Source organism: Bufo bufo, chromosome 6, assembly GCF_905171765.1.
Source record: "Bufo bufo chromosome 6, aBufBuf1.1, whole genome shotgun sequence".
Lineage (NCBI taxonomy): Eukaryota > Metazoa > Chordata > Amphibia > Anura > Bufonidae > Bufo > Bufo bufo.
This window is the reverse complement of record NC_053394.1, coordinates 54,687,619-54,707,985: the sequence shown is the minus strand read 5'-3', so window position 1 is coordinate 54,707,985 and position 20,367 is coordinate 54,687,619. Positions and strand designations below refer to the sequence as shown.

Genomic DNA, 20,367 nt, shown 5'->3' with positions numbered 1-20,367 from the left:
AAAATATATTTGCCGTTCAGCGGTACAGTTTTATATTCTAAAGCCTTTTATGTTGTGTATAAGTGGAAAAAAATAAGGACCTATTTGCCGTTCAGCAGTGCAGTTATATGTTCTTAAGCCCTTTTTGTTGTGTATTAGTGGCAAAAGAAAAATATATTTGCCGTTCAGCGGTGCAGTTATATGTTCTAAATCCTTTTGTGGAGTGTATAAGTGGAAAAAAATAAAAAAATATTTGCCATTCAGCGGTGCAGGAATATGTACTAAAGCTCTTTTTGTCGTGTATTAGTAGCAAAAGAAAAATATATTTGCTGTTCAGCGGTGCAGTTATATGTTCTAAAGCTTTTTGTGGAGTGTATAAGTGGAAAAATATATATATTTGCCGTTCAGCGGTGCAGTTATGTTCTAAAGCCCTTTTTTGCCATTGTGTGGTGAAGTGAGAAAATACAGACTTTTTTGGGATGTTTTAATTTCCTTTTTATTTATTTATCTGATCTAACGATATGTCAGACAGAGAAGTGCCAGGCCCTGCACAGGGGAATGGCAGAGGCCTAAATGTTTCTGGTGCAGGCACAAGTCGCAGCAGAGTAAGGGGGCGTGGCAGCAGGAGTTGCAGCGAGAGGTCTGAACACCCGGTGTCATCTAGTGGTCGTGTCTTGACCAGCAACCCGGCGGTTCTTGAATGGTTGACTCGGTCATCCACTTCGTCCCAAGTGACATCAGACACCCCCAGCCAAGAGTCGGTGGGTTCGTCAGACACAACCCTTAGTTGGCATGGCCCAGGAGCAGGCCCTGTGTCCTCACCTGTCCTCAACCTGCCTCTGTTCTTTTCTGTTCCTTTAGCCAGAGAAGTATTATATGCTGTGAGCTCAGCCCCACTATACAGCTAGGACAAGCTACTAGAGGACAGTCAGCAGCTACTGGGTAGCCAAGATGTGGAGCAGACATCCACCGCTTAGTGATGAGGAAAATGGCGCGGGAACTGGTGTTGTGAGTGGTGAGGCTCCTGACCCAGAGATCGTTGAGGAGGACATCAGTGACGTGCAGACAGTAGTGATAAGCGGCAGGGGCAATATTCGAATTCGCGATATATCACGAATATTTAGGCGAATATTGGCCAAATATTTGTGATTTCGTGATATTCTTTTCGATTGCGCTATTATGCGCGCGCGTACGCACGCACCCACGCACACACTATTAGCTACATAAGTGATGGTTGGCAGCAACTTTCGAGATAGTGAGGAAGAACTACTGATCACGGTAAGTAATTTTACATTACAGCACTGTTTTAGATTAAAATTCCATGCATGTCATAACAATAGCTTTATATGCAGATACAGTTTTTCAAAGTATTCGAGATCGCTCAAAACGCCACTATTGATTTGAATATTTTAGCGCAGTACATACAACTTCAACTTTAATCAGGTCTGACAACATAATACTGATTGTTGAAATAACCTACACTATACCCTGCACTGGACCCTATCAGCCATTCAGCTACACAATTCCCTATTACTATCTAACACTAACTATCAGGATTATTTATATGCAATTTGGAATATAATTTGAAAAAGCACAGCACAGTATTCAAGCTCCTCTCTCTCTCTCAAATGAAACTCCACAAAATGGCTGCTGGGGAGTGTCTTAATATATAGTGAAGGGGTAGGCAACTTTTCTATTGGTTGCTAGGGATGTTGCTACGCTGTGACAAAGCCTTCTCATTGGCCCACAAGCTAGAAGAAGGGAGGGATGATCACCTACTGTGTACTGTGTACTGTGTTAAAAAACAAAACGAATATTCGTCATTCCGAATATATAGCACTATGTTCTAAATATTTGCGAATTCTCAAAGTGCCGATATTCACGAAAAAATTTCGTAATACGAATATTCGCGCTCAACACTAGCGGAAAGTACTCGTTGATGATGATGTAGCTGATCGCACTTGAGAGCCGCGTGAATTTGGGGCTTCATCATCGATGGGAGAAGAGGGTGGCAGCATGTCACTAGCGTGGCCGGGAGTCAACAGGGTGGCAGCAGTGGGAGGTCGGTAGCCAAACGTGCCTGGGGTAGACCACCCACCTCGCAGGAGCCTACCTAGCTGGGAAGTAGCAGTGCAGGGGCTCAAGGAGGCATCAGTGGTAGCAGTTAGTCAGTGCGTAGTGTTGGGGGTAAAAGCACCTACTCGGCGGTGTGGCAGTTAATTTTTTTAAGCCGCCGGTGGAGGTAAACGTGGCCATATGTAGAATCTGTGGGAAGAGGGTGAATCGTGGCCGGGGTGACAATGTTGGCACTATGGCCCTGCAGCAAACATATGCAGCGTCGCTATAAAGTGTCCTGGGAGAACCGTGGCTTCAATGTGGTGGTCGAGCCTGCCGCAGCAACCGTTGCATCACCCACTAGCATGCACCCAGTTTCTGGCAGTCAAGGCTCCACCACCTCAGCAGAAGGGAGCTGTCTGTCCTTCCCATCATCTGCAGGCCCTGATGCTCCTCATCCACCTACTCCTCGTCATGCATTCCGTCAGCAATCGATCACCGAAGCGATTGCCAAGAGACAACAGTATGGATGCACTCATCCAACAGCGCAGAAGTTGAATGTGCTCCTGGCCAAGTTGCTTGTGCTGCAGTCCCTCCCTTTCCAAGTGGTGGACTCTGCACCTTTCAGAGAACTGATGGCTTGTTCCGAGCCGAGGTGGAGAGTCCCAAGCTATCATTTCTTTGCCAAAAAGGCAGTACCAGCCCTGCACAAATAGGTAGAACAGAAGGTGGGCCAGTCCTTGAGCCTGTCGGTGTCTTCCAAAGTGCACGGCAGTGCCGACGTGTGGAGATCTAACTACGGTCAGGGACAGTACATGTCCTTTACGACCCACTGGGTGAATGTGGTTCCTGCACAGGCACACCAGCAACATGGTCAGGTGATGCCGCTTCTGCTTCCACGTTGCCACGCTGTTGGACGAGCGACAATGTCCGCCTCTGCCTCCTCATCCTCCACCGTGTCCTCAGCCTCCACTGCAGTTACAATTCACAGTGCCCCTCCAGCATACCACATGTGCAGGGCACGGCGGTGTCATGCTGTTCTGCACCTCGTTTGCCTGGGCGAAAGGAGTCCTTCATCAAGGAATCAAATTCCGGCTTTCTCCGCAACAACTCAAAATCGGAACCATGGTGACCAACAACAGGAAGAACATTATGTTGGTGCTGAATCACGGAGGGCTGAGCCATGCACCCTGCATGGCACACGTGTTCAATCTGGTTGTCAAGCGGTTCCAGAAGTCTTCCACCCATCTGCAAGACATCCCAAAAATGGCCAGGAAACTTTGCATGCACTTCAGCCACTCGTACACCGAAAAGCACACCCTCCTTGAGCTGCAGCGGCAGAACGGCGTCCCCCAACATAGGTTAATATGCGAAGTTTCCACCCATTGGAATTACACCCTCCATATGTTGGACTGACTATACGAACAGAGAAAGGCCATAAACTATTTCTTGATGATCCAAGCGGACAGGAGTACTCCTCTGTGTAACTTCGATGTCAGCCAGTGGCAGCTCTTGCGTGACAGCTGCCGTTTGCTCAGGCTCTTTGAGGAGGCCATGTTATTTGTCAGTCGCCAGGACTACGGGATGAACAACGTCATTCCACTGCTTCATGTCCTGGAACAGATGCTGGTAAATCTGGCTGGTCAGGGGACTGGAGACTAGTGTTGGGCGCGGATATTCGGATCGCGAATATCACCACTTCGAAAATTTGCAAAAGATTTAGAATATAGTGCTACATATTCGTATTCGCAAATATTTTAGATTTTTTTTCATCAGTAACCTCCCTTCTTGCTTGTGGGCCAATGAGAAGGCTGCAATGTCTTTGTCTGAGCTTAGCAACATCCCTAGCAACCAATAGGAAAGTTGCCTACCCCTTACTATTTAAGAACCTCCCCAGCAGCCATTTTCTGTAGTTTTATGGAGTTCTGAGAGAGACAGCAGTGTTATTGCTGTGCTCTGTGCTTTACTGTTTAATTCCATTAGATTAGTTAGTTAGCTTATATATAATACAGATAGTTAGTGTAGGTTAGATCGTGATATAGTGTAGCTGATAGGTTCCAGTGCAGGGTGTTAGGTAGTGTGATGGTTCTGCTGTCCATACATACATGCTACAGACATACTGCTGTGATGTCACAAGTTCACAACAATACTTAGTGCACCAATCAGTAATATGTAGTCAGACCTGCCAAAATGTGAAGATGCACATATTGCTCAAAAATATGCGCATCATTAATTGCCGATTTGCACAATCGCAAATATATTGGAGCACTCTTTCTATAAAGCTATTGTGATGTTCTTCCATGCCAACCATTTTCTCCAGTCTCAGGTAACTTCTAGCAGCTTGAAAAATGTAGCAAATATGACCCACGCCTGTATTGCGCGCGCAATACGCGCATATTACATTGCCGATTTTCACAATCAAGAAAATAATCACAAATTCTTGAATTTCGCGAATATATGTTGAATATTTGCCCAAATGTTCGCAAAATATTGCGAATTCGAATATTACCCCTGCCGCTCATCACTACTGGAGACGTGGTGCATAGATCTCACTGCCACATGAGCCCTGTGGGGGCTGAACTGGAGGAGGAGGACATTGCAGCACAAGCAATGTGTAGCAAAATGTGTGTTTTTTTTCTACACAAGTGATAGGAGAGGAGGAGCAGGAGTAGCCAGAGGAGCTACAGGGCGATGAGGAAGATGAGGCAGAGGACCCAGACACACCGTGGCAGTATGCAGTGGAGATAGAGGCAGGGAGTCCCTCCGAGGCACTTGCACAAATGGCTCGATGCATGCTCACTTGCTTGACAGCCAAATTGTCACCATTCGGAGAGGAATGACTTCTGGCTCTCCACCTTGTTGGACCCTCGCTACAGGTCCAAAATGGGGGCCTTTTTTACACCCGCTGAGAGAGGACAAACTGAACTACTATAGAGACATTCTATGTAGTCAGTTGGCAGCTGCCTATCTGCGCCATCATCCATCCTCTCGCAGGTCTGACCGGGGGGGGGGGCTCTCTGCGCTCACGTTCCTCTGCCATGGCTGCTGTGGCAGGGTGGGGGGTAGGAGCTGTTCCTGCTTATCAGCAGCAACTTGAGTCTAGAGTCACTGATGAGCAACTTTCTTCACATGCCTCCTGAAGAAACTACCCACCAGCAGTAGCAGCAGCTAGACCTGGAGCAGGACCTGAACCAGCAGGTGGTGGCATAATTGGACAGTACCCTGCCAACCCACATTGAAGATCTGCTGGACTACTGGGCAAGTATGCAGCCAAACTGGATTTGTGGCCGCAACTAGCAGAGTTTGCCCTGGAAAAGCTGTCCTGCCCGGCCAGTAGTGTGGCATTAGAGTGGGTGTTTAGTGTGACGGGGCCCATAGTTACCCCAAGAAAAACTGACCTATGTCTAGATGAATCAGGCATGGATCAGCCAGGATTTCCACCCACCAATGCCTGAAGCATCAGACTAGATCATCCGTGGTGCCACACCAACACTTTGATAAAAGAGACCGGTTTCTTTTGGCTACCTGCCTTAGCTACTATTCTGATGCTGCCACCCGCCTGATGCCACACATCTGATGCCAAGTGCTCCTTCTTTCACCCACCATCTTCATCTGGTACTCGTATTGCCACCCTTCTCTCCACTCTGTCACCGGGTCACTCTGTGGTCTCCTGATGCTGCTGCCACCTCCCCACTGTCACAGGGTCACTCTGTGGTCTCCTGATGCTGCTGCTACCTGTCATCTTGCCACTATGTGATCTCCTGATGCTGCTGTCAACTCCACAGTATGCCACCTTGCCACTCTGTGGTCTCCTGATTCTGCTGTCACTTCAACACTGTCATTGTGCCACTATGTGGCCTCCTCCTGATGCTGCTGCTGCTTCCACCTCCACACTCTGTCATTGTGTGCCACTCTGTGGCTTCCTTTTGCTGCCGCCACCTCCACACTGTCATTGTGCCACTCTGTGGCCTCCTCCTGATGCTGCTGCTGCCACCTCCACACTGTAATTGTGCCACCCTGTGGCCTCTTCCTGATTCTGCTGCTGCCACCTCCACGCTCATTATTGTGCCACCCTGTGGCCTCCTCCTGATGCTGCTGCTGCCACCTCCACACTGTAATTGTGCCACCCTGTGGCCTCTTCCTGATGCTGCTGCCACCTCCACGCTCATCATTGTGCCACCCTGTGGCCTCATCCTGATGCTGCTGCTGCCACCTCCACGCTTATCATTGTGCCACCCTGTGGCCTCCTCCTGATGCTGCTGCTGCAACCTCGACACTGTAATTGTGCCACCCTGTGGCCTCTTCCTGATTCTGCTGCTGCCACCTCCACGCTCATTATTGTGCCACCCTGTGGCCTCCTCCTGATGATGCTGCTGCCACCTCCACACTGTAATTGTGCCACCCTGTGGCCTCTTCCTGATGCTGCTGCCACCTCCCTGCTCATCATTGTGCCACCCTGTGGCCTCATCCTGATGCTGCTGCTGCCACCTCCACGCTCTGGTATTGTGCCACTCTGTGGCCTCCTGATGCTGCCGCCACCTCCACACTGTCATTGTGCCACTCTGTGGCCTCCTCCTAATGCTGCTGGCGCCACCTCCACACTCTGTCATTGTGCCGCTCTGTGGCCTCCTGATACTGCTGCTGCCACCTCCACACTGTCATTGTGCTACTCTGTGGCCTCCTCCTGATGCTGCCACCTCACCACTATCATAGGGCCACTCTGTGGACTTCTCGTGCCACTTTGTGGAGTCCTGATTCTGCTGCTGCCACCTTCACACTGACATTGTGCCACTCTGTGGCCTCTTCCTGATGCTGCTGCTGCCGCCACCTCCACACTCTGTCATTGTGCTACTCTGTGGCCTCCTGATGCTGCTGCCACCTCCACACTGTCATTGTGCTACTCTGCGGTCTCCTCCTGATGCTGCCACCTCACCACTATGTAATAGGGCCACTCTGTGGACTTATCATGCTGTTCCCACACTCCCCACTTCCTGACTGGGCCCCTAATTTGCCTTTTGGCCTGGCTAACATCATCATTTATTTGACCCTTCTTCTGATCTATCAGAAGGAAGGAAAAATGAGATGCACAATGGATCCTGTCTGTGTTGCAGCTGTAAGGCCTGTATGGTCCCATCAGAATTGGCTTGTGATTTGGTAGCTGTGGCGAAACCAACCTCGCCACTGGGTTTTGGAGAGGCCTGTTTACCAGCCTCTTGCCTCAGGATTATGGCCCATACTAACTTTAAAGGAGAAGACAGACCGGCCGCACAGCTTTAATCTTGTATTTTATGTTATGTGAGGGTACCCAGATAGCTAATTGTATTGTATTCGTGTATTCTGAGTGCCATTCATCTAATGATATGCACTCAGACTTGAGCTATCTGGGAATATGTTAAATGTCTGTGTTTGCTGTGGGGGTGTGACATTGTGTGTTTGGGTGGTGATTTCTGTCCTGTTTTCTCCACATGTGTATTGGCGATTTCCCTTTGTCCTGAGAGATAATTGAATTGCTCCTCGGGTGTCTCCAGGGCAGAGAGGAGGAAACCATGATGCATTGTGGGGATGTGTTGTGTCTGTGTATCCTGAGTTGCTACGTATCTGTCCTGTGTCACAGTCTTCCTTCTGGTCCCCTAGGGGCGTGTCCACCAGATGGGGACCTGCATAAATACGGGCGGTTAGCCCTCAATAAAGTGTGCCTGTTTTATCCTTCATCATGTTGAGGCTGGTGTTTGGGTAACTGATCGACACTGGGGGATTGCTATACGCTGGGAGATTTGCTATACTCCCCTGGCTATAACTACTAGCTCTTTTAAGAGCTGTTCCTGCTCTCTGGTTTTAGGAGAGGTTCACCCACTGGAGCCTTGTCTTAGGTCCAGGGTGGGTAGGAGACGGTGAGACCTCAACCAAGCTTCGGCGGTTCGTGGGGTCTGCAGTGCGTACGGTGTCAAGTGGAGTGTTTGGACTCCTCGGAAAGCACTAGGAGCATCTATCGACGGAGGTACCCGGTCGGGGTTCCAGGAGATCCGTTACAGTAGCCAAAAGCCGAAGTGGGTGCAAAACACAGAAGACATGCAAATATTCCATTCACGTGTCATCTCTGTTTTGGATCCACTCCTGTTTTTTCTGGCATTAGCAATACTGATGGATTACTGACCAAATGCTGACCGAGTGAAGGTGGATGCTCAACAGATCCGTTTTTTGGGGGTTATTGTTCTGACGGATCAGAGCAAGAGCAAAATAATCAGTGACCTCAACACAAACTTACTGCTGACAACCTCTCCACTCTGTCAGGGGGCTCTACTTGTATAAGCGTTTAATAGAACAGGTTCTGTAGACATCTATGTGAAATCAGCTGATGATGGTGTAAAAGGAGTGCACTTCTTCTTGGCGCTTACATTGACCTGTAAGGCTGAGTTCATACTTGAGTTATTTGGTCAGTTTTGGCCCCATGACTGCCCAAATAAGTGAAGGGTGCAGTGATTCTAAGAACGCCTGTCATCTGCATGTCATACTGACTCACAGTATTATTTCACTACCACAGCAGACTCCCTATGCGTGTTACTGCAAGGCAGTGTTCTACACCACTATAAAGCCTCTCTGCAGCCAGAAAATAGACATTTTTTAATGCAAACCAAATTTTTTCGAAAAATTCTTCGAAACGGCCGAATCGAATCTTTGAAAAATTCGCTCATCTCTAGTGGTAATACTGGTCCTTGTATAGTTTTATTCAGTATAGTATATTTTAGTTCAGCAACTGTATGGAGGCATCATTTAGTCACTATTAAGTCAGGATAGTATGGTCATAGTGTGACACCATCATCTGGACCTTGTGTTGTGATTTTATTGGTTAATATGGGTCTTTCTCTTGTGATAGTAACTATAGTATACTAGTATAGTATATATGACTGTATACTATATTTCATATTTGGGGACCCTCTTTTAGTTTTGCCCAGGCCCATACTTTGTCTAAAACTGTTCCTGTTGCTACCACATGGAGCCAACATTTCCAACCAGTACATAAGGGGCTGATATTTTATATAACTTCATAATATATTTTCTTCTAAGGCTTTGTACAGACCAGCCACAACATGTATGAGAATACATTGGTAAATTAACCTCACCCAATACTTGGCGCCCCCTAATGTGTCATCTTTCCCACGTAGTGCATGTCTTTTATCCAATGAACGCACAGAACAAAATGATCCAGAATCTGCTTGAACCTCTAGACTGACTTTTTCTCCTGGATGGACTTCATCTTTGGAGAACTTAAGCTGGATCTGTGAAGAAACAACATCTTGTACAAATTCATTAGGCTATGGCCTCATGCTTGGCGTTTTTTTCTGCAGTTTTGAAAGCCAAAATCAGGAATGGATCACAAAAAAGAGAAAGCATAAAGGACAGGTGCAACTTCTCTTTTTAATTTCACTCCTGGTTTTTGAAAGATAATGGTGGATAACTTATAATAGCTAACTGAAAAGATGACGACAAGGCTGCAATCTTTCGAGCAGGGGCGTAACTACCATAGCGGCAGACCATGCGACTGCTATGGGGTCCAGGGCAAAAGGGGGCCCAGTCTTAGTTGGGATCATCTCCTCTTCTACTGGAGGTGAAAACTTGGTCAGGACTCTACCCTCTAAAGGAACAACTATTAGCAAATGAGGCAGTGGGAAAATGTCCCAAGGGCCATTGAAAAGGGTTTAGGCAGAAACCCTTCTGTCCTGTGTGGGGGCCTGGTTTAATCCTTGCGATGGGGCCCTTACTTCTCTATGTACGCCACTGCTTTCGAGACCACTCATATCTCTTCATTAGACATGGTAACTCCTGTTTTTTGGCTTCCAAAACAACCTGCAGAAACCTGACAGTGTGGTTGTATCCTTAGACTTTAAGAGATGATCATGTAGTGGAGGACCCAATTTATAATGAGCCTCAGCATAATTTTTTTTGCAGAACACCACTTTATGCATCGTGTCTGGTATTGCAGTTTAGCCCCAGTCATTTAAATAAGGGTTGAGCTGCCAGACCAGAAACAACCTATGGACAACTGCCACCTCTGCCCCCCCCCCCCCCTCATTGCTGTGCCCCTGCTTGCATATTAGAAATAATACTAGTAATAATAATATCTATAGTCAGCTAGTGGCCTCACCTTATTCTTCAGGCATAGGGGTGTGTTAAACTGTTTCGTATATGTTGGAATATCCCCATTTTTCAATATTGTATAAACAACGAAAATGAAGTCAGGATAAAACTCAGGACCTAATGGGATCCTCTGATTAAAACTCCCATGAAGAACTGGAGATAAAAAAATTATAAAACAATATTTACTGATTTATCCGGATAGCACCAACCTATTTCACACTCTCGCCATTGCGGGTTACAATCTAAATTCTCTCTCTCACCATAGGAAACAAATTGAAAGGGTTTTCCAATACATTTTCAATGATAATCTATCTTCTCGATAGGCCATAAGTATCTGATCGGTAGTGGTCCAACGCCTGGGACCCCCATTGATCAGCTGTGGACTTCTCTCGGATTAGTGTAAGCCATGTGACATCACGTTCCTCTGTCACATGGCCTAGGCACAGCTCAGCTCCATTGAAGTTAATGGGGCTGAGCTGTTATACCAAGCACAGCCGCTATACAATGTACTCCGAGCACCGGTGCCTTTTAAAACAGCTGGATAGTTCAGTAGTAAAATCTTGGAAAACTCTTTTAAATTCTCAATATAACTTTGGAGCGTCAAGTAGAGATGAACGAATCGAAGTTGACGAAGTGGAATTCAATCCGAATTTTAGGAAAAATTTGATTTACAACAAAGTCGAATTTCCTTACGCTTCGTGGTAAAGAATTACATGTTTTCCTAAAATGGCTGCTGCACATGTTAGGACATGGAGCAAAGAACTCTTGGAATGATGGATCACCCACAATGCCATGCATGCAGCCAATCAGCAGCCAGCCAGCCCTGTAATGTCACAGCCCTATAAATAGCCTCAGCCATCTTGGATTCTGCCATTTTCCAGTGTGCTTAGTGCAGGGAGAGACGTAAGCAGGCGCTAGGGACAGTGGTAGGAAAGACTTCATTGTGCTGAAAAATAGATTTAGAAGTTCAGGGAAAGATTATTCAAGGTTTAGGGAAAGGATAGGGAGGCATCATCCACACTATAAAAGGAGATCAGGGTGCAATAGGAATGATTCTGCTACACCTTGCTGCACTAATTGGGGATCCAAATTGGTGTTATACTGCTGCTTTTATGTTGTTTGCACTATATGATAGCTCAGTAATTCCAGCTAACCTTGCTTGTTATTGAGCTGCAAGTGTTGTGTGATACAGCCATTTACAGGGTGTATTAATAGGAAATACGTACGTCTTATTAGCCGTTCTGCAGTGAAGTTACATTGCTATACAGACATTTAGGGGGTGTATTAATAGGAAGTATATGTACATCCTATTAGCCGTTCTGCAGTGATTTTACATTGTTTTACATTTTTTGGGCGGGTGTGTTAATAGGGAAAAAAAATAAGAAAAAATATGTCTTAATTCCCGTTCAGCGGTGAAGTTACATTGTACTACAGCCATTTATAGGGTGTAATAATAATAATAATACGTCTTATTAGCCGTTCTGTGGTGAATTTTGATTGTTATATTTTTTTGGGGGGGTTTATTAATAGGAAACAAAATACGTGTTAATTGCTGTCCTGTGGTGAAGTTACATTGCACTACAGCCATTTACAGGGTGTATTCTCTCACCTGTTCTGCGGTGAATTTTGATTGTTATACTTTTATTTGGGGGTTTATTAATAGGAAAAAGAATATGTCTTAATTGCCATTCTGCAGTGAAGTTACATTGTACTACAGCCATTTACGGATTGTATTAATAGGAAATATATGTACGTCCTATTAGCCATTCTGCGTTGAATTGTGATGGCTTTTTTTTTGTGTGTGTATTAATAGGAAAAAATATATCTTACTATGTCTTAATTGTCGTTCTGCGGTGAAGATACATTGTACTACAGCCTTTTTTGGGGGGTATTATTTTAATTTTAAATTCTTTTATTATACAGTATGTCATGCAGACAAGTTACAGGCCTTTCAAAGGGAACAGGCAGTGGCCAAAATGTTTCTGTCACAGCAGAAGAAGGGGTGGTGGCAGCAGGAATCGCAGCAAGAGTCCTGAGCTCCCAGTGTCATCTAGCGGTCGTGTCGTGACCAGCAACCCAGCTGTGCTTGAATAGTTGACTTGGTCTTCGTCGCAAGTGACATCAGACACTCCCAGCCAAGAGTCGGTGGGTTCCTCTGACTCGACGCTTAGTTGGCATGGCCTGGGAGCAGACCCTGTGCCCCCAACTGTCCTCAACCTGCCTCTGTCATTTTCTGTTCCCTCAGCGCGAGAAGTATTATATGCCGTTGGCTCGGCTCCACTTTTCATCGGGGACGAGCTACTAGAGGCTACTCTGTGGTCTGCTCATGGCTCCCATCTCACCACTCTGGTCTCCTCATGCTGCTGCCAGCTCACCACTATGTCACTGGGCCACTCTGTGGTCTCCTCATGCTGCTGCCACCTCACCACTCTCTGGTCTCTTCATGCTGCTGCCACCTCACCACTATGTCACTGGGCCACTCTGTGGTCTCCTCATGCTGCTGCCACCTCACCACTCTGTGGTCTCTTCATGCTGCTGCCATCTCACCACTATGTCACTGGGCCACTCTGTGGTCTCCTCATGCTGCTGCCACCTCACCACTATGTCACTGGCCACTCTGTGGTTTACTCATGCTGCTGCCACCTCACCACTTTGTGGTCTCCTCATGCTGCTGCCACCTCCGCACTCTGTCATTGGGCCTCTCTGTGGTGTCCTCATGCTGCTGCCACCTGAGTGCATCTTAAAAGCAGAGAAAATATAAAGGACAGAAACATTGTCTCCTCATTTTAGTATTCACTCCTGGTTTTGGCTTCCAAAATGGCACCAGGAAACCTGAATGTGCAGCCCTATCCTTAACACCTCTCCATAAACTTGTTAGAAGGGTTGTCTCACTTCAGCAAGTGGCATTTATCATGTAGACAAAGTTAATACAAGGCGCTTACTAATGTATTGTGATTGTCCATATTGCCTTCTTTGCTGGCTTGATTGATTTTTCTATAGCATTATACTTGGCTCATATTCAGGAATTATTACACCTGCTGCAGCACAGATACAAGGTGGTCAGGACTGGAACTGCTGCCCATGTGTGCAATCCCATCCACTGGAGAAGTCAATGCTTTCTCCTATAGTGTGAAAGTGTGACCCCCACTGCTGGATTGTAGGGAAACGAGCAGTGTATAATGCGATGGAAAAATGTATCAAGCCAGCAAAGGAGTCAATAGACGATCACAATATATTACTTAGTGTCTTGTATTATCTTTATCTAGCTGATAAATGTGATTTGCTGAAGTGAGATTCAGATAACCCTTTTATGAGTCATTGCTACAGTGGTGATGAGATCCCATTTAGCAGAGTTCCACTTCAAAAAAGGGTTTTATATGTATTTCCTATATGTATGCTGCTAAAAGGTCAAATGTAATAATTCAGATAGTTTCTGTAAACCTAACTTGCCAAAGTTTGCTATCTTTTTCTGCTATTTAAGCCAAAATCTAGGCCCACACATTAGTAAATGTGAGCAAATGAATATTCTATATAAAAGCTATACATCTTAATCACTAGGATGCAGCACCATCTGGTGATCATCTGTGTTACTCTTGGTAACAAGTAGGTTTGATAACCCCATTCTGTTTAACACAATCCATTCAGAATGGGAGGTAGGGTACTCACCAGAGCCCAGGGACTGTTCTGTAATATCCAAATCATATTCGCCATTTAATAAAATGACGCCTCTAGACACGTACTGTGGAAGCACAGATAAAAGAAAATCAAACTTATTGCATTTAGGGTGAAGCACTGGACAGAAAAGGATCAAGGAAGTAACTTTGTAGTGGTACTTTGTTTTTCTCCTTAATTTTACTTTTCATACTAGAGGATTGCCACTCTCTGTTCACGCTGTGACCACTTACTGCAATGGTCATGTGTTGTACTTATGGTTTTATGATATGGATGACAATGATAGTTTCCTCTCCCATTCAAGTGAATGGATAAAAAGCCATAATTACCCTGTAGAAGCGTTCAGGTAAACATTGAAGAGGAAGCAGTGCTTTGTCTACAGGGGTGATGGGAGTTGGACCCACCAACCTAAGATGACCTATCCCGAGGACAGGTCATCAATATCATGAAACCAGACAACCCACTTCTAGATCCAATGATAATTTGAAATTCCTGGGCACTACTACCCATGTGCCATCTGTAACACTGGGGTCTCCTTATTAGGCAGGTGGGCCTTTGGGCTGACTCAAGTACCAGGGCCCCCCGTGCTAACTCTGCATCCACTATAGCTGTGCCACTGGTGACATAAAATAAAGATATGGATATGAGGCCCTCAGTGGTGAAGTCTGTAGCTCCCATTTATTTTTCTAGAGTGTGACTGAACACAAGTCATCACCTCTCCATTAAATGCTATAAACATCTTTGAGGGCATTTTTTAAATTAATATTATTAGTGCATTTTTCTCATTTTGGGCTTTTTTTCATTTGGTCTTTATTAAAAGTTTTTAAAAGTTTTTCCTGTACAGCATTCATTTTCTATGCATTTGCAGACCAGCGGGCTCTCTACCTCACAGTGTATCCCGCCAGAGCCCTGCTCTGATGCCTGGAAGTATAACCCTTATCTCTGAACTTCTGGCAGCTCATAATCACTCATAACTTGATTCTTACCAGTTTGATAAGAACTGAGCTATAACCAGCATATAGGAGCAGTTCAGAGATAAGGGCTACACATCCAGATGTCAGAGCAGTTCTCTGAGAGGATTCAGTATAGCAGAAAGTCTGCTGGACTGAAAATGCACTTAAAGTGAAAGCTATATAAGAAACTAAAAATTGTTATAATTAGTTTTAATAAAGATTAATTGGTCTTTTTTTAAATATTTTCAGCTGTTTTTGTCTTCCAGGGACAAATCTAGTTTCAAAGCATCTTGTTTTTAGTCTTACATTGAGTCCCGTTGTGTTGCTGTTCTGACGGCTGGATGTATAACCTTTATCTCTGACAGCTCATAAACACTCATTATACTTACAATTTTCATCAAACTGATACGAATATAGCTTCAGTGAGAGTTTATGAGCTGCCAGGACTTCAGAAAAAAGGGCTATATATAGCTCGCAGAACAACGTGAAGGCTGAAATTTAGTCCTGTAGGGAAAAAAATTGTGAAAATTTCTAATAAGAAAAATAATTTTTAGGCCAAAATGCGTAAAATGGATTAATAAAAAATGACCCCAAAGGTCTATCCTTTAAGGTTTTGGAGCAGGGTGAATTCACTGGTCAATGTTTTGCAGTGTTGACCCCTAAATACTCACAAGGTAGAAGAAATGGAGTTGGCTATCTGCAGGATCCAGCTCTGATGTGTTGATAAAGTACTCCACAGTCAGATACTCATGAGAGTCACAAGACAAGCCAGTGGTATTAGCTTCTACCTTCAAGTAACTGTTGCTTTCAGAGTAGAGAGGATGCAGCCAAACAAAAGCACGAGTAATTATGGAAATATTTTCTTCGTCATCTTCTAGTGACAAAGTTCCCTGGACAGAGGAGAAGGGAGTTTGCAATGATTTTATTAGTTATTAAGTACTTTGATAGAAAAAGTATTTATCTGTCAGTACACAAAAGGAGAGAACGGACCTGGACCAAGGGATGGAGATAGACTGGTTACTGTAGGGGTGATACTGAGATGATTGGAGATGGAGTGCTACAGCAGGGGTAACACACAGAATCTTAACTCAAATTTCTTAACTCATCGGTTTATCTTGAAACAAAAGCCATTGAAAAGCAATTGCTTAACGCATTTAGTTGCATTTATTTTAAATAACACGTCTCATAAAGCATTTGTGTTAACCCTGCTATATCCATACATAAATGGAGCATCAGATTCTTAAAAAAAAGCCCACATAAAAATGTAAGAGCCATAGAAAAGTATTGTTTCAGATAACCATGTAGATAATCATTATTTCCCCATGTATGAGAACAGATAGGCATTGCCTATATTTTATATTTCAATATCTCATGTACACGAATTTACTGCTGTGCAATTTTGATGCAGGCTTCTCTCTGGTTACCGATTTTTGCAAATGTGATGGGTGGATTGGAGTACTGCTGCAGTGGATTATATAGGTTATTACAAGGGTGGGACATCTGGAAAGAGTGGTACAAAGCATAGGTTACTACAACAGTGAGAGTATAAGGACTTACCACTGTCCCTTCTACAGTTCTCCTCAGCCCCCCTCCGCCCCTGTATTTGATGACTTAGTGAAAAGACCTTACCCCTCGTGACTTCCAGGTGTGTGCGCCTCAACTTCCGGGGGTGTGAGCCTCAGCGCAAGCGCACTACCACGGCACGGGTAAGATAAAATTACACAAAGCACTGACTCATGGACACCGCGCGTGCGCCGCCAGGGGTAAGGAGATCTGACGGTCTTTTCTCCTTACCCTCAACACTGCGCAAGCGCGGATTGTGAGATCCGGGGGGTGGGTGGTGGATGCAGCATATTGGGGGGCATAACCCTAACTCTAAACCCTAACCCTTGTGAGGGTAAAGAGATTTCACAATCCGCGCGTGCGCAGTGTGAGGGTAAGGAGAAAAGACCGTCAGATCTCCTTACCCCTGACGGCACAGGCGCGGTGTCTGTGAGTCAGCGCTTGTCACGGAACCATGAACCAGACGTACAACAAGAGATAAGTGAAAATAAGAAGGCTTTATTGAAAATAAAGCTGTAAAGCAAAAGTCCAAACGGATGGTGAAACCGAGCAGAGTCTTTGCGAAGCCAGAGGTCAGGAACCAGAAGGGTAGTCAGACGAAGCCAGGATCAGGAACCAGCAGGGTAGTCAGACGAAGCCAGGATCAGGAACCAGCAGGGTAGTCAGACGAAGCCAGGATCAGGAACCAGCAGGGTAGTCAGACGAAGCCAGGATCAGGAACCAGAAGCAGCAGCAGTCTTAGAAGCATGTGAACACAAGAGGACCAAGCAAGGAACTGAAGCCACAGACCTCCTATATATATGAGCTAGGCATCCAGCTCCTCCCAGGGGAAGGAGGAGGCGCAGGGTGGAAGGCTACAAGAAACCCAGAAACCAAGATGGCCGCCAGCACATGTCAAACGAAGGAGAGCAGCAAGCAGGTAAGACCATGACAGTACCTCCCCCTCAAGGGCCCCTCCTCCGCGGAGCACAAAACGGTTTCTGAGGGAAGCGTGCGTGGAAGGCTCGGAGCAAGGCAGGAGCATGGACATCTGCGGAGGGAACCCAGGAACGCTCCTCTGGACCATAACCACGCCAATGGACCAAAAACTGCAACCGACCGCGGACCAGGCGTGAGTCCAGGATATTGCTCACTAGAGATGGCCCGAACTATCCGACGGCGAACAGTTCCCGGCGAACATAGCTTGTTCGCGTTCGCCTCTGCCGGGCGAACACATGCGATGTTCGGTCCGCCCCCTATACATCATCATTGAGCAAACTTTGACCCTGTACCTCACAGTCAGCAGACACATTCCAGCCAATCAGCAGCATACCCTCCCTCCCAGACCCTCCCACCTCCTGCACAGCATCCATTTTAGATTCATTCTGAAGCTGCAGTCTTAGTGAGAGGAGGGAGACTGTAACTGCTGCTGATTTAATTGGGAAATCGATAGCTAGGCTAGTGAATTCAGTGTCCACTGCAGTCCTGAAAGACTCATCTGATCTCTGCTGTAAGGACAGCGTCCTGACAGCACCCCAAAAAGCCCTTTTTAGGGCTGCAACATTAGTCTGCTTTTTTTTTTTCCTTTATATACATATTGCAGTTGCCTGGCCTGCCTGTGTGTGAGGAGCTGCAGGCCCACAGACTGTAGTGTGCCCACTGCCAGTGCTCACCCCTGTCATTCCGTGTGGCACAGGACTTTGCTTAAAAAAAGGCACTTAATTTTTACACTTTAATCTAAGGTTAGTTGCCTGCCAGTGTGTGTCAGGCTGACTTCCACTGACTGTAGTGTGCCCACTGCCAGTGCCCACCCCTGTCATACCGAGTGGCACAGGACTTTGCTTAAAAAATAGGCACTTCATTTTTACACTTTAATCTAAGGTTAGTTGCCTGCCAGTGTGTGTCAGGCCGACTTCAACTGACTGTAGTGTGCCCACTGCCAGTGCCCACCCCTGTCATCCCGAGTGGCACAGGACTTTGCTTAAAAAATAGGCACTTCATTTTTACACTTTAATCTAAGGTTAGTTGCCTGCCAGTGTGTGTCAGGCCGACTTCAACTGACTGTAGTGTGCCCACTGCCAGTGCCCACCCCTGTCATCCCGAGTGGCACAGGACTTTGCTTAAAAAATAGGCACTTAATTTTTACACTTTAATCTAAGGTTAGTTGCCTGCCAGTGTGTGTCAGGCCGACTTCAACTGACTGTAGTGTGCCCACTGCCAGTGCCAACCACTGATACCGGGTGGCACAGTAGCTTGCCGATAAATAAGGCATTTAATTTTTAGACAGTAGTCTAAATTCAGTTGCTTGCCTGCTGCCAGTGTGTGTCAGGCCCGCTTCCACTGACTGTAGTGTGCCCACTGCCAGTGCCAACCACTGATACCGGGTGGCACAGTAGCTTGCCGATAAATAAGGCATTTAATTTTTAGACAGTAGTCTAAATTCAGTTGCTTGCCTGCTGCCAGTGTGTGTCAGGCCCTCTTCCACTGACTGTAGTGTGCCCACTGCCAGTGCCAACCACTGATACCGGGTGGCACAGTAGCTTGCCGATAAATAAGGCATTTAATTTTTACACTTTAGTGTAATTTCAGTTGCTTGCCTGCTGCCAGTGTGTGTCAGGCCCGCTTCCACTGACTGTAGTGTGCCCACTGCCAGTGCCAACCACTGATACCGGGTGGCACAGTAGCTTGCCGATAAATAAGGCATTTAATTTTTAGACAGTAGTCTAAATTCAGTTGCTTGCCTGCTGCCAGTCAGTGTGTCAGGCCCTCTTCCACTGACTGTAGTGTGCCCACTGCCAGTGCCAACCACTCATACCGGGTGGCACAGTAGCTTGCCGATAAATAAGGCATTTAATTTTTACACTTTAGTGTAATTTCAGTTGCTTGCCTGCTGCCAGTGTGTGTCAGGCCCGCTTCTACTGACTGTAGTGTGCCCACTGCCAGTGCCAACCACTGATACCATCTCCCCGTTCGAAAAATCTATTCAATAAATGGCACCCAGATTGGGGACGTTAGAGGGATTAAACTGATGAGAATAGTACTACAGAAAATACCACTCATATCGGGTGTGACAGTAAATTGCACGGCGCAGACGCAGTCACCGTGGATTAAAACAGAGTGGAGGGAGCCAGCGTTTTTTTAACCATCTCCCCGTCCGAAAAATCTGTTTAATAAATGGCCCCCAGATTGGGGAGTCGGGGACGTTAGAGGGATTAAACTGATGAGAATAGTACTACAGAAAATACCACTCATATCGGGTGTGACAGTAAATTGCACGGCGCAGACGCAGTCACCGTGGATAAAAACAAAGGGGAGGGAGCCAGCGTTTTTTTAACCATCTCCCCGTTCGAAAAATCAATTCAATTGACCTTTCGGGGACCCTTGGTGTTGTACGTGGCTGGGTGGAGGAAGAAACCTTCAATGACATCACCGGGACGTGGCTAGCTTGGTATCCAACCTTGTGCAAATGGGGAGTTTGCGGTTGTGCAAATGAACTGTTTGCGGTGCATTAAAAGGGGAGTTTGGTCTGTCAATGTCTGTGATGCGGGCGTAACCCTTACACTACCTGATCGATACAACATCATACCTGATCGTATACACACACTGGATGTTTTAAAGCACGTTATTCCAAACAATTTAGGAATGTTAGTTGATTTATGCCCTTTATGGATTAAAACCCGACTCTGCGTCCACTACGTAATTTTCCATGGGAGTTTTGCCATAGATCCCCCTCCGGCATGCCACAGTCCAGGTGTTAGACCCCTTGAAACAACTTTCTCATCACTATTGTGGCCAGAAAGAGTCCCTGTGGGTTTTAAAATTCGCCTGTCTATTGAAGTCTATGGCGGTTCGCCCGGTTCGCCAGTTCGCGAACATTTGCGGAAGTTCGCGTTCGCTGTTCGCGAACTGAAAATTTTATGTTCGCGACATCACTATTGCTCACCTCATATTCCTCACGATTGCCCACTTGGACCGGACGAGGCCGAGGAACCGAGGAAGTGAAACGATTACACACCAGTGGCTTCAACAG

At 46.1% G+C, this 20,367-nt stretch overlaps 1 protein-coding gene across 1 annotated transcript in view; it reads right to left on the bottom strand.

The window, feature by feature from the left end:
• LOC121004850 (alpha-2-macroglobulin-like protein 1) overlaps window positions 1–20,367 on the bottom strand; it is a 151,100-nt gene that overhangs the window by 78,313 nt on the left and 52,420 nt on the right. Inside the window, exons 13-16 of the mRNA XM_040437241.1 lie at window positions 15,467–15,685; window positions 13,837–13,909; window positions 10,178–10,323; window positions 9,156–9,311 (exon numbers count right to left, since the gene is read on the bottom strand). Of these exons, the coding sequence (XP_040293175.1) occupies window positions 9,156–9,311; window positions 10,178–10,323; window positions 13,837–13,909; window positions 15,467–15,685 (594 nt within the window). The remainder of the gene's footprint in view (window positions 1–9,155; window positions 9,312–10,177; window positions 10,324–13,836; window positions 13,910–15,466; window positions 15,686–20,367) is intronic.